The sequence below is a fragment of the Vanacampus margaritifer genome, chromosome 19 (assembly GCF_051991255.1).
Source record: "Vanacampus margaritifer isolate UIUO_Vmar chromosome 19, RoL_Vmar_1.0, whole genome shotgun sequence".
NCBI lineage: Eukaryota > Metazoa > Chordata > Actinopteri > Syngnathiformes > Syngnathidae > Vanacampus > Vanacampus margaritifer.
The window spans coordinates 16,589,003-16,603,625 of NC_135450.1; the positions used below are offsets into that span (position 1 = coordinate 16,589,003).

The 14,623-nt window shown below is 38.9% G+C and overlaps 1 protein-coding gene and 1 non-coding gene across 3 annotated transcripts; one reads left to right on the forward strand and one right to left on the reverse strand.

Moving 5' to 3' along the window:
• Positions 1 to 43: 43 nt before the first annotated feature.
• Positions 44 to 11,115, forward strand: vash2 (vasohibin 2). Of its 2 annotated transcripts, none has more exons than XM_077552692.1 (9): positions 44 to 310; positions 1,204 to 1,603; positions 3,459 to 3,547; positions 3,663 to 3,719; positions 4,360 to 4,434; positions 6,641 to 6,878; positions 6,944 to 7,087; positions 8,406 to 8,530; positions 9,665 to 11,115. In XM_077552692.1, the coding sequence occupies exons 2-9, from the start codon at positions 1,298 to 1,300 to the stop codon at positions 9,732 to 9,734; spliced, it is 1,104 nt and encodes a 367-aa protein (XP_077408818.1). In that variant the 5' UTR covers positions 44 to 310; positions 1,204 to 1,297; the 3' UTR covers positions 9,735 to 11,115. The 2 variants fall into 2 exon arrangements, with proteins under 2 accessions (XP_077408818.1, XP_077408819.1); XM_077552693.1 differs by lacking the exon at positions 44 to 310 and adding an exon at positions 444 to 790.
• trnat-ugu (transfer RNA threonine (anticodon UGU)) lies at positions 5,674 to 5,746 on the reverse strand. The gene has a single exon. It is a non-coding gene; the product is annotated as a tRNA-Thr (tRNA).
• Positions 11,116 to 14,623: the final 3,508 nt, after the last annotated feature.

A 14,623-nucleotide genomic window follows, 5' to 3' on the forward strand; every position in this document is an offset into this window, starting at 1 on the left:
TATCCTTTCCATTGCAGATAGAACACTTGTTAACGCCGAACGCCTCCGAATTGACCAATAAGAGAGCAGCGTCGGACGGCGATGCCCCTTCGTCCCGCCCCTCATTGTTGGCTCGACCAATGGGAAGCCAGCCACACAGACACTAGCTACTCGGTAACAGTGAGGAGCGAGTCGCCTCGTTTCCTTTCCTCGCCGGCGGTTTAATCACTGGCGAGGGGGAACTAAGCAACATGACGGCAGGATTGCGAACGAGATAGCCGATATTGAGGCGCTGTGGAGGCCGCTGAAGGCGAGGAAGGCTCACAAAGAGGTAATTTCCCCCGTTTGAGAGGCAATGGGCCCCGCAGTGTGACAAGTGAAGACGAGCAAGGTCGTCAAAGCCGAGAAAGATGTCCGGATGGGATTTTCAAAGTTAAAGCGCTCATGTGTTAGATTTTGTTCTCTTGAATTGATTGACATTCCGTCGTGACTGATTGTTTGATGTCGAATTTATTTCTGTTCCTTAATAATTTGGTTCGCGTCGATAATCCCAAGTGTATATTTGTTGGCTACGAAAACTTTACTCTGAAGTCACATGTATGGCATTTCCGGTGAGAGCGGTAATGTAAACACGAGTTTGACAACAGTTGGAAGGAGGGGATGAAGTTGCAAAGGCTCGCTGCACCAAAACTAAATAAGAGTGCACCCGAATGGCGAAATAATTATTTTCTTTTTGCATCTTTTGTTTTACAACAATTAAAAAGTATTACCTGTTTTTAACGTCTTTCGCGTGACGCCGACGCACGATGTGGTGAGTTTGAATTGACGATATTTCAACGGATGTGCTAAAAATAACACACACAAACATTTAAAAGTCATGCTACAGAAATGTTGCACGTTTAACGAAGGCGTGCTGTGTTTAAGATTACTTAAAAAGAAGGAAATAAGCAACTTTGTATCAGAGTAGAGTGGCCAGACGTCGTTTTCTGGGGGACTTGTGACGTCATCGACACAGTTGTTGTGTTGGACCACTTGTCGTCCCCCAACTCTATTTTTAGACATTTTAGGGCTTTTCCCAGTCAGTTTCCGAGTGTTTGGACTAGTTTGTATGTTTTCTAATGTTTCGGCTCCTACTGGAGTTGAAGTTTTAATGTTGTCTTGAAGTGTACTTGCATGTAGAAATGTGTTTGTTGCCTTGTTGATGTTTACTTTGACTGTTGCCAGGTTTCTCAGCATGCTCTCATCAGCGCCAAGCGCAACCAGGAGGATGCGCCCGTAGCGGGACTCGTCCGTCATCCTCCTCTTCCTCGTCCCCCCCATGACCGGCCCCGACCCCCCGAGTCGGGCGGCCGCCCGCCCGGCCAAGCTGAGCCGCCACGGCCGCTCGAAAAGCTCCAGCGCCCACTGCCTGCTGCGTCGGGCCGCTCGCGAGGAGTCGAGCGAAGGCAGCAGCCCCAACCGCGAGGAAGAGGAGAAGGACGGAGGGCTGCTCTTCTACGTCAACCGCGCCGGCTTCCCCATCGAGGGGGCCACCTGGGAGAGGATGTGGGCCCACGTGGCCGCCGTGCACCCCGAGGGCCATGAGATGGTGGAGGCCATACGCAACGCCGCCTACCTGCCCAAGGTGAGACCAACAGAAAAGACACTTTGAGGCTAATACAAGCGGGAGGGAGAACAAGCGCGCTCTTTTCCCGCCGGCCACAGCATCCGAATCAATCGAGAACAATCGGCCATTCATGAGCGCACCGATGCGTCCAGGAGGTGGACGTCACCAACAGACAGAAGTAGAACCGCACGCGCGCGTTGACGCGCGCTCCAGGGTAAAAAGCTTACCGCCGCAGCAGCCTCCATTTTGTCAGCCTGAAAAGCCGTCGGCGACGTCTATTTGAAAACCTTGACCGCAAGACTCCCAAATAGCACGAAACCACTTCAATGTTAACAAAAACATAATTACTGATAGACTGATGTGTTTTTTTTTTCAAGGCCGATACCGATTATTAGTAAGCAAGGAGGCCGATATTTTAACTCTTTGACTGACAGACGTTTTCAGAAAAGGGATGTCGCCAGTGCCAGCCGATTTAAGCATTTCGACTGATCTTTCAAGGTCCACAGAAAATTATGTGTTTGGACTATGGAAACACACATACTACCAAATGAAAGATTGAACTCTCATCTTTCATCAGAAAAAAAAGTTTGTTTCTAACTTATTCCGTTTCTGAGTAATCAACAATAGAAAATGGTTAGTTTCACCTCTGTTTTGAAACAAACGTCTTTTAACGTCTTTGGCACTCCTCCATAGGATTTTACTAAACGTTATTTAACGTTTTTGGCAGTCAAAGAGTTTAGCTGATAGTCATTTGCAGTAAAATTAGCGTAAAAAAAAAAAAATGTTAAGGTCATCAACACGTGTTAAGATAAATTTAAAAATGAAGCAAGTAAATCGTTTTCGACTGTAAATAAAGTTTTCCCAAATTTCAACATAATTTCTTAATTTTATTTTATTTTTTTAATTTTAAAAACTAAAAGTGTATCCCAATGTCAGCAAGCATATATTATTTTTTAAAGTGGAAAAAGTTTGCGGTTTTGGCGCTGCTTTGATCTGTAACATCTGTCAGAAAAAGAGCCAAAATAAAAGCAGATGTTTACAAATGTCTTACACTCAATCATTTTTTTTACAAAATTAAGAAAATATTTTTCGATGTTTTTTTGCGCTGATGCCGAATCTACCCATATTTTTCTTTAGCACATCAAGTTTCCGTAATAATAATATAATATTCAATATAGGAATATATTTAGTCATAGTTATGAATTAAAGGTTCATCAGCAGGTGGACTTTTTTTCTGAAATGTTGCAATGTATCAAAATAGTTGTCAAATAATTTGATAGTCGACTAGTAATCAATTATGAAGTCATTTGATAACCGATGAACTATGAATTGAATCCAGCAAATATGACACAAGCCTTGATCATGTAAATACTGAGGAACGTGCGCAGTGTTGACGATGTTTTAATGTCCCACAGCGGTGATCTCGCCTGCGTGGCCCGAATCGCACAAAGGAAATAATCCCTCCAAAACAATCTGGCCAGCGGATAGTCTCCGGGTGCCAACTGGACTTTTATCATGGGTGTGGCACGCACCGGCCGTTTTATTAGGGACGGCCTTCCTTTCGTCGCACTTCCTGTTTGCCATGCGGGCTGAGGACAGCCAGGCGGGATGAAGAGAGGAAGAAGAGGAAGTGGGCGGACAAAACAGGAAGGGAGACAATTTAATTGGGGAGGGGGGGGGGGGGGGTCTGCAGCTGGACTGGCGGAAAGTGTGACTCACAGTAAACGCGCCGAGTGTCATTTAGTCAAGGTTTGCACGTGCATAAAAAAAACAATTTGGTGTATTCGGTCGGCCATGCGGTTTTGGAGCTTCTGAATGATGTAAAGCGAAAGTCATGATAACTAACGGCTCTCGTCTCTTTCTCCCTCGGCAGCATCACGTCCCCCCGCTGCCCACCTTCAAACCGGCAATGTCGGTGCCAGACTGGCTCGTGGTGGTCCAGAATTTCATGAAGTCTCTGCAGTATCCTTTTTTTTTTTTTTTTTTTTTTTTCGGAACGAGGGTGACAGATGGTCCAATCAGTTTCCGCACGCGAGCAGCAGGGTACGAGCGGATGCTTCTTAACGGCGCGCGCCAGATACAACCACACGGGCACGCAGTTCTTCGAGATCAAGAAGAACCGGCCTCTCTGTGGGTTAGTCGCGTTCCCATCACCTGTTTTTTAGCCATCTCAGGTGGCGGCCATTTTGACACTTGCTGTCCACTGATAATGGCGTCGCAGTTGCTCAGGTAACGACCAATCACGGCTCAGCTTGCAAAACAGCACATGACCAAACGATGAGGTGAGCCGTGATTGGTCAAAATGATCAATTATCATAATATTGAGAGATTTTTTTTTTTCTAAAAATAAGTTATACACTTTTCAATATTTCATGTTTTTTTTTGTCTTTTTTATAAAAATCAAATTACAAGTCATACCTCTTTTGATGTGGGGGAAAAAAAATCTAGTCTTAAATTTTAAAAAGTAAAACATGTAATTTAACAAAAGATTGATTTTCTGAGGGGAAAAGATAGGATTTTTAGAATCAAAGTTGGAATTTTACCACTAGAAAATGAATTTCTTAAATTTGAAATGAACTCATTGACTGCCATTGACGGCTCTCGACGTTATAAATTCATAAATGCCGAAAATATCTCATTGGTTCATTAGTTGCAAAATAACTCGTACCTGTTCCAAACGTTTCTGGCCTGAACAAGATCAGAGGCTGCGAGCATTCTGATCCTTTCCCATTTTTCAACATCACCCTCCTGGAGCTCAATTTCTTTCTCGTCAGCTTGATGGAGACGGCGCGGGAGATGGTGCGAGAGTCGCTGCCAATCAAATGTCTGGAGGCCGTCATCCTGGGAATGTATCCTTTTCCAGGCAAACACCTGCCTCGCCCGAGAATGCACACGGCTTGACCCCCGACTGAACCCCGAGTCTCCACTTTCAAGCCGAGCAAACGCCCCCCCCCCCCCCAATTAACTTGTCACGCACACACATTGGTATGAGGTCACATGTTTTGCATGCATGCGAAATCTGGCTGACAAGCCGCCATCTATCGTTCTTAGCCAACCTTGTTGCTAGGCAACAAGAGCTCACTTCAAAGTTCACCCCCCTTACCGACACACACATGCGCACACGCACGTGCACAGATTGCTTCGTTGTTTTCTATTTCCAAAAGTTGAGTTGTAATCACCTCCCATTAGCAGGAAGCGCAACCCACAACAATGCAAACGGCAATTTGGCCACACAAAGAGATTTGGATTGTTGAAGTTTTTGGTTTGCGTACGTGCGAGTCTCAGCAGGCAGCCTGACTTTTATTTGGCCCACAGAAGAAAGTTGTGGAGGATTAAAGCCTGTTCACACTGCACTTAGTTATCATGATTCCCACCATGGGGTAGGGAACAAGAATTATTTGTGTTTTTTATTTCATTCATTCACTTATTTACCGTAACTTTTATTGATCCAGCCTAGGAGATAGAGAACCGATTTTTCTTATATCACAAACATATCACAAAACAAAATGATAATACAACCATAAATAACGAGACAAAATTCCTCCAATGAACATGGCCCATATCCATATTTGGGCGCTGACTGCTAAGCAATCCAACAGGAAGTAGATTGCTGCCTTTTCCTGTTAATCAGGACGGAAGTTTAAATGCAGCGGAAAGTCCGTGACGAGGAGGAGAAAATGTGATGGCGTGCGGGTTTCAGGTGGGACGGAACAAGTCATCCGCTCTATAGTTCCCACCTTGATTTTTTTATTTATTTTTTGCCACGGTTTGGTTCGTTTTGGGCTTGGTTGTGGTTTTTTTTTTTTTTTTTTTTAACATATCGCATATACAGTGTTACTTACAATGAAATGCTCAATGGTGCACACTGCTGTTTCGAAGTGCAGTGTGAAAGGGCATTTTACTCTTAATATGCTCAAAAGAAATGGCAAAAATGCCAGACAAACATTTGAACAGTATTTCTTTATTTCCAGTTGCTGCTTCTTGGAGCTCTCACGCTCAAAAGAAAATCATAAAATGCCTTTAACCAAAGACGTTTGTGTTAGTTTTGAGATGTAAAGTGTGCAAAAAAAATAAAAAATAAAAACGTTAGGCCCCAGCGAGAATTGAACTCGCGACCCCTGGTTTACAAGACCAGTGCTCTAACCACTGAGCTATGAGGCCTGTTGTTCCGTAAAGACTCATCCGTGTCCTTTTTGACTATTTGCGGCGGGGGCCAGTTTTTTTCCTCTTTTTCCTTTTTTTCCTGTGAGGGCAAAACATGTTCGAGTGTCGTTTTTGTGCCGTGTGACTGTCCTGTGACGAGTCTGCGAGCCTCCAGCGAGGCGCTTTCATAAACGAGCCATTCATTAGCCACGACACGGATATTATCGTCTTCACTTCTGTTTTACTGTCTTTAGGCGTTCGTTACTAAAAGCAAGAAGGGCTGCGGTATAAAACATTATTTCGAGCTGCGAGTGGTTTGCTCTTCTTTTTCTTTTCTTTTTCTCGCGAGTGGTTTGCTTGTGTAGCCCAATTCGAGCTAACGCTACGATGACGTCACGCACACTGTGGACAGCCGGCGTGATCCCGCGACAACTGCAAAACACGCGATAATTCAACAGTGTTTTCAAAACAAACATTCTGAATATATGACTCACTGATATGAATATATGATTAGATAGCCGATAGGTGTTTTCATATTTCTGTAATTCGGAATTCTTTATTATTGATGCTTTTGTAATACTATTATTGATCATGTTAAATCATATTTGTATTGATGGATCCATACACGATCTACCTATGTTGTTTTGATACATGCAAAGAAAAACATGTCAACACATGTTATGTAAATTCCAATAAAGTAAAAAAATAAAATAAAAAAAGGATGGATAGATGAGGCTTATTACGAAATAGAATAAAACAAGGCGCCAGATTTGATTTGTTGTTTCCTTGTTACGTGACATTGCCAGCATTTTACAACTTTGCCTTCCTACTGCTGTACTTTGATCAATTTATCTCGGTAGGCGGTGATGCCGCTTTGATTTTGAAGTCCAAATCCTTACATGGCTCACGCAGCTACCTGACCAACGGCCTGACGTCGCTGGAGCGCTTCCCCATCAGCTTCAAGACGCAGTTCTCGGGCCACTGCTTCCATCACGTGGTTCTGGGCGTCTACTGCAACGGACGCTACGGCTCGCTGGGCATGAGCCGGCGCTCGGACCTCATGGACAAGCCGCTCAGCCACCGCACGCTCGGCGAGCTGGTGGCCGACTTTGAGAACTCCTACAAGCGGTACCAGCACAGCCTGAAGAAGGTACCCGTCGCCAAGCGCTCGCTTCACGTCCATCCCGACTTCTACTAACCGTGGCTTGTTCTCAGGTGAAGATCGGCCTGTACGTGCCTCACGACCCTCACGTGTGCCAGGCCATCGAGTGGAAGTACCTGCTACTCAACGCCGCCAAGATGGCCGCTCCGGAGATGAAGCGCGAGCTGGAGAAACACGGGCGAGATATGAGGATGAAGGTACGAAATGAGCGACCTTCGTTAACTGCTGACGTGCTGCCGGTTTCATGTGCTGTTATTTGACACGGACATCACGCGCGCGCGCGCGCGCTTAGCTTAGCTTAGCATTTGCACAAGCACGACCGCGTCAGCTGTCGGAAGCTTTGCTTTGCTCAATCCCCAAGAATGACATTTTTTAAAATAAACATACTTTAGGATTTACGTGTGCTCGTCGCGTTGTATCTTTGTAAGCTTTGCCGCGTTGGTAGTGGCTAAGGTTAGCATCGTTTCATGTTTGAGTTGTAAAAAAAAACAAAAGCAAAAATAAATACATTGATGAATATGCAAGTCAAACTTAACACGTTTTACTCTGATAACTTGTCTCGTCTAGAACAAGCTTATTTTAGTTAAAGAAGTCAACAACAACAAAATAATAATAATAATATGTTTAATATTTGGCTAGTGAAATATGAGTTAAGAAGCAAAATCCAGCCGTTTATATCCATCTCAGGGGGCGGCCATTTTGCCACTTGCTGTCGACTGATGATGACATCATTGGTTGTTACCTGAGACCTGAGCAACATTGATGTCGTAGCAAGTGGCAAAATGGCCGCCGCTGGCTGGATTTTGCTGCATAACTTCATATTCCACAAATGTAATATTCATCAGAATGTCATGTTTAGACTTGTGAAGTCACATATAACACATTATTGTCAAGAAATGTTTAAGTTTGACTTACACTTTTAATGAAAACTAAAGAAATAACAAAAAAAAATAAAATAAAGCTAAGTAAATAAATCAAAAAAAAATTTTTTCAATTAAAAAAAAATCGTTAACAAAATAAAAACGAAGTAAATACACAGAATTTACCGTTGCGATTTAAAAAAAATCTACACATAAAAATATTTAATAAAAATAAAATAAAGTAAAAATAGTATTTAGAAAAGCTCAACTAAAACTTATTATACATTTATAAAAAGTAAGAAACCTGCTCTAAAAATGAATTAAAACTTGCAAAATAACTATTTTTTAAAAACACTCAAAACAAACTAAAGATGAACTGTAATGAAAACTATTACAACCCGGGTGTTGAAGTAACAGTACTCTTACTTGAGTACAATTTGTGCACGCACACACACGGGATGACCCACTTATCGGAACCGACAACAGCTGTCTGCAGCTGTTGACGCTGCGCCAGGAAAAGCCGTCATGCATCCCTGCTGAGTCGGCACTTTTTCTCCTGCTGCTGACACGCGCACGCACTCAAACTTGTTTTTGACGTGGCTTCGTTCATGTTTGCGGCAGCTGGACAGTGACGCTATCTGGTTGTGACTTTCAGATCTTGAAGTCGTCGAGCGCTCAGTCCCCCATCAAGGAGCGAAGCCGCGGCAAATCCGTGTCGCCGCGGCGCCACCGGCAAGGCGGCAGCCCGCAGCGGCGACCGGCACGACGCAGAGACAAGTCGTGAGTATGCCACGCGTGGCCATGCCGGCAAAAAGGAAGAGCGTGTGTGCGTGTGAATGTCAAGCCGCTCCGGCGGAGACGAAACACGAGCCCGTGCGGATGACAGCTGCGAGTTAGTGACGACGTGGCACCGCAGCAACCGTTGCTGCCTTGGATTACTGTGTGTGTGCGTGTGCAAGGTCACATGACTGCAGCAGTAATTCCACAAGTCAAAAGTTTGGAAAGAGTGGACACATTATTTTTTTTCTTTTCTTCTTTCTTTCTTTCTTGGATTACTTTCTCTTTTTTTCTTTCCTTTTTTCTTTAATTTTTTTCTTTTCCCCTTTTCTTTCTTTTTTCCCCATTCTCTTTTCCCCTTTCTCTTTTTTCTTTTTCCCCTTTTTCTTTTCTTTTCCACCTTTTTTCTTTCTTTTTTACCCATTTCTTTTTTCCTCTTTTTTCTTTCATATTTTCTTTTCCCTTTTTTCTTTTTTTTATCATAGTTTTTTCCTTTTTCTTTTTTTCATTTCCCACCCTTTTCTTTCTTTTTTCATTTCATTTCCCCCTTTTTTCTTTCTTTTCCCCTTTCTCTATTTCTTTCTTTTCCCTTTTCTTTTTTTTTATATTTTTCTTTTTTGTTTCTTTTCCTTTTCCCCCTTTTTTCTTTTTTCCCTTTTCTCATTTCTGTCTTTCTTTTTTCTTTTTAACTCTTTTTTTTCTTTCATCTTTTTCTTTTCTCTTTTCCCTTTTCTTCTTTCTTTTTTTCAGTTTTTCCCCTTTTTTCTTTTTCTTTCATTTTTTTTTCTTTTTTCTCTTGTTTTCTTCTTTTTTTGAATAATTTTTTTTGAAGAATTCCTTTCTTTTCCCTTTTCTTTTTTGTTTTTTTTCTTTTCCTTTTCCCTTTTCTTCTTTTCCTGTTTTTCCCCCTTTTTTCTTTTTCATTTTTTTCCTTTTTTTTTTTCTTTTTTTTTCATTTTTTAATTTTTTTTCTTTTTTCTTTTTTTTTGAAGAAAAAAAAGAAAAGAAAGTTAGCAAATTGTAGTACAAAATCTGCGATATAAGACGGTATACATGAAAAAAAAAAACACCGAAAATGGAATGTGGCAAATTTTGTGTCAAGTTTTAATTTTAAGTTTTGTGTTGTGTCTTTTGTAGGCCGGCGTGCGTGGAGACAAAATCTCCCGAACTGAGCACACTGACCGACTGCTACCAAATCCGGATCTGACTTCGGGATCCTTCCGGACTTTCCCCAGCGTCTTCCCTTCCGCGACGATGTCAACCGTAGCCAATCACTCTTGACTCCGCCCACTCCCCCACGCAAGTTTATGCAAAGCGTCCAATCACGGGAGACCTGGTGACGAGCTTGCCCCGGCGCCGGCACAAATCGAATCTCCATGACGATCATCAGTGACAGAAGCGCCGATGAGGACGTCGTCGACGAAATGTAAATACTGGACACGGTGCTGCTGCTTCTTTGCTTGTTTTTTGATGGTTGAATTATTATCATCAATCAATGACACATGAAAAGGACAGTTGTGGAAAACGGAATTCATTTCTGTAGTTCCATTGAAAAAGTGAAACTCATACAGATGAACCCATTCACTGCCATTGACGGCGTTTGACGTCAAAGTTAAATTTTGACTGGTGAACACGTTTTTCAGGTATTTGGATCTTTCAGTAGCAAACTCATCTTTGTTTTAACAGATAAACAATGAAGAATCAGGCCATGGTCAACTTCATGGCTCATGCTGAACCTCCGACACAATTTCTTTTTCGACCTCTCTTACTCAAAAGCTGTGCTGATCTCAAATTCAAAGTTAACAAGGATCTCTTGGCCATTACAAAACTCAAGATAAACAATTGAGCTACTGAAAAAAATGAAGTTTTCTACAATATTGTAATTTGTGGAGATACATTTTCCACGATGTAGCATATCCAGCGTACAGTTGAACCTCCAAAATGTCAACCCCGTTTTATCTGAAATTATTTGAGATCGAATGCATGGAAAAAAAAAAATCTCACATTTTCAAGTTGAAGGTTTGACATTCAGTGTTCTGTGTACAGCGATTGTTGGATTTAAAAAAAATAATTCTTTTCTCCCGACATGAACATTTTGGCAGCGATCAGTGCGCACACGTCCGCGTTTTCCACAACAAGCACAAGTGCAGCGGCGCGGGTTTGATAGGATCTCAAACATTTTAGAGGCATCCTGAAATTTCAACGTCCTGAGCTTTTGAATTCCGTAATATCAACTTTTTCATGTTTTCACTCATTGAATGTTTATTTTTATTTTTATTGTAATTGACATTTGAGTGTGAAGCGTTTGTATTCCGATGAAGGCCTTCTCATTTCGTTCTCATTTGAGCAAATGAACAAGTGGCTTGTTATCAAAAACAAGGATGTTTTCTATTTATAGTACTTGCATTTTAAAACAAAAGAGGTTTTAGTGTTTTAAAAGTTGAACCAAAAAAAAAATATGTGAATTGTGTGACCCTCCCTCCTTGCTTTTTTTGCCACTACAGAACCCCCCCCCCCCAACTGTTATGTTGTCTGACTGTTACCATGACAACGCATGTCTTCTGCAATCAATAAAATGGGTATTCTTTTTTGTGGGTCACTTCATTAGGCACACCTTGTAAGGCTTTTTTTTTTAAACGACCATGTATATATAGTAAGGCGGGTTTTTTTCAAAAAAAAAAAGAAGAAAAAAAGAAAAGAAAAACCACCATGTACAGCAAGTTATTTATTTATTTTTTATTTTTATATATATATTATTTTTTTAAATAAAATTAAAAAAAAAAAATTAAAAAAAAGTTTTTTTTTAAACAACCAAAAAATGACCATGTAAAACTTTTTTTTTTCCCAAAAAAACAACCATGTACAGTAAGTCGTTTTTTAGTTTTTTTTAACGACCATGTAAGGCATTTTTTTTTCCAAAAAAAGAAGAAAAAAAAGAAAAGAAAAATGACCATGTACAGCAAGGTTTTTTTTTTTTTTTAATCGACCATGTATAGTAAGACGGGTTTTTTTTCAAAAAAAAACAAAACAAAACAAAAAAACGACCATGTACAGTAAGGGTTTTTTTTTTCAAAAAAAAAAAAAAAACGACCACGTATAGTAAGACTTTTTTTTAAACGACCATGTATAGTAAGGCGTTTTTTTTTTTCTAAAAAAACAAAAAAACGACCATGTACGGTAAGGCTTTTTTTTAAACGACCATGTATAGTAAGGCGGGTTTTTTTTCTAAAAAAAACAAAAAAAAACGAGCATGTACAGTAAGGGGTTTTTTTTTTCAAAAAAATAAAAAACGACCATGTATAGTAAGGCTTTTTTTTAAACGACCATGTATAGTAAGGCGGGTTTTTTTTTCAAAAAAAAAAAAAAAAAAACGACCATGTACAGTAAGGTTTTTTTTTTTCAAAAAAAAAAAAAACGACCATGTATAGTAAGACTTTTTTTTAAACGACCATGTATAGTAAGGCGTTTTTTTTTTTTCTAAAAAAACAAAAAAACGACCATGTATAGTAAGGCTTTTTTTTTAAACGACCATGTATAGTAAGGCGTTTTTTTTTTCTAAAAAAAACAAAACAAAAAAACGACCATGTACGGTAAGGCTTTTTTTTTAAACGACCATGTATAGTAAGGCGGGGTTTTTTTCTAAAAAAAACAAAAAAAAACGACCATGTACAGTAAGGGGTTTTTTTTTTCAAAAAAAAAAAAAAAACGACCATGTATAGTAAGGCTTTTTTTTAAACGACCATGTATAGTAAGGCGTTTTTTTCCCAAAACAAAACAAAACAAAACAAAAAAACGACCATGTACAGTAAGGGGTTTTTTTTTCAAAAAAAAAAAAAAAACGACCACGTATAGTAAGACTTTTTTTTAAACGACCATGTATAGTAAGGCGTTTTTTTTTTCTAAAAAAAACAAAAAAACGACCATGTACGGTAAGGCTTTTTTTTAAACGACCATGTATAGTAAGGCGGTTTTTTTTTCTAAAAAAAACAAAACAAAAAAACGACCATGTACGGTAAGGCTTTTTTTTTAAACGACCATGTATAGTAAGGCGGGTTTTTTTTCTAAAAAAAACAAAAAAAAACGACCATGTACAGTAAGGGTTTTTTTTTTTTTCAAAAAAAAAAAAACGACCATGTATAGTAAGGCTTTTTTTTAAACGACCATGTATAGTAAGGCGGGTTTTTTTTCTAAAAAAAAACTAAAAAAAACGACCATGTACAGTAAGGGTTTTTTTTTTTTTCCAAAAAAAAAAAACGACCACGTATAGTAAGACTTTTTTTTAAACGACCATGTATAGTAAGACTTTTTTTTAAACGACCATGTATAGTAAGGCGGGGTTTTTTTCAAAAAAAAAAAAAAAAAAACGACCATGTATAGTAAGACTTTTTTTTAAACGACCATGTATAGTAAGGCGTTTTTTTTTTTCTAAAAAAACAAAAAAACGACCATGTACGGTAAGGCTTTTTTTTAAACGACCATGTATAGTAAGGCAGGTTTTTTTTCTAAAAAAACAAAAAAAAACGACCATGTACAGTAAGGGTTTTTTTTTTTCAAAAAAATAAAAAACGACCATGTATAGTAAGGCTTTTTTTTAAACGACCATGTATAGTAAGGCGGGTTTTTTTTCAAAAAAAACCCAAAACAAAACAAAAAAACGACCATGTACAGTAAGGGTTTTTTTTTTCAAAAAAAAAAAAAAACGACCATGTACGGTAAGGCTTTTTTTTAAACGACCATGTATAGTAAGACTTTTTTTTAAACGACCATGTATAGTAAGGCGTTTTTTTTTTCTAAAAAAAACAAAAAAACGACCATGTACGGTAAGGCTTTTTTTTAAACGACCATGTATAGTAAGACTTTTTTTTAAACGACCATGTATAGTAAGGCGTTTTTTTTTTTCTAAAAAAAACAAAAAAACGACCATGTATAGTAAGGCGGGTTTTTTTTCAAAAAAAAAAAAAAAAAAACGACCATGTACAGTAAGGTTTTTTTTTTTCAAAAAAAAAAAAAAACGACCATGTATAGTAAGGCTTTTTTTTAAACGACGTAAGGCGTTTTTAAAAAAACGACCATGTAAATTAAGGCGGGTTTAAAAAAAACAACAACCATGGCCCTTTTTCTTTCTTTTTTTTTGCCCCGCAAAAATGCTCATTTTTAGTAACTGGCATTTTTTTTAATGACTAAAAATTAAAAAAAAAAACTATTTATAATAAGGCTTTTATTTAAAAAAAATTATCAGGTATATAGTGAAGTTTTTATTAGAAAAAACACAGGCAAATGTAATGAACACTTTTCATGAATGTCGTTGGACAAGGCAACCAAAATATGGGAAAAATCTCATTTGTATGAAAAGATCCCTAAAAGTGTTTTGAAGGAGGATGAGCAAGGACGTCATCACGTGAGCTGATAATCTGCTTTACCGCCGCGTGTGCGTGTGCGCGCACGGCAGATTTGTAGAAATAAAGCCTTCATATTTCATGTGTGCAGCAGTTGACAGATCAAGAAGCAGCAGCTTATGATGATGTATGCGTCTTTAAACCCTTACACAATTTGTGTGCCCAAATCCAAAGAAATGTGAACCAATCTGCATTTTTCTTCCCATGATGCACTGCTGCTGCTTCATCCGACGTGCACACGTCGTTCTTCTTCGCATTTTTTTTTTTTTTTTTTTTTTTTTTACAAATGTAGATTCATATCTGATAAATGCACAATTTTTTAAAACATTTTTTCTGTCCATATTTTTTTCGGTATACATGCTTATGAATAGTCTATTTATGATTCTACTTTTTTTTTTAATACAAATAAAACAGCTAAAAAAGAAAACACAAAACACACTAACAAACACAAAAACTTTTAAAATAAGTTAAGAAAAATAGCTTGAAAATGGTTTAAAAACAAAGACAATGAAAAACAAAACAAAAATATGACTAAAGGACAGCTAAAAAGGAACCCCCCCCCCAACAATGCTTAAAAAAAATTAAATGAAAATGAAAACACAGCTTAAAACTAAAAATAGCTGTTGATGAAGGCACCATTTTGAATGAGTGAGCTTGATGAGAGAGAAAAACAAAACCGGAAACTACAACCGTTTGTCCA

Bases quoted from the DNA above. Each gene is read 5' to 3' on its own strand.
- vash2 (XM_077552692.1), top strand. From the start codon at position 1,298: ATGACCGGCCCCGACCCCCCGAGTCGGGCGGCCGCCCGCCCGGCCAAG. The intron at 7,088-8,405 runs GTACGAAATGAG...TGTGACTTTCAG, and splicing joins GGCGAGATATGAGGATGAAG to ATCTTGAAGTCGTCGAGCGC. The intron at 8,531-9,664 runs GTGAGTATGCCA...TGTCTTTTGTAG, and splicing joins GCACGACGCAGAGACAAGTC to GCCGGCGTGCGTGGAGACAA.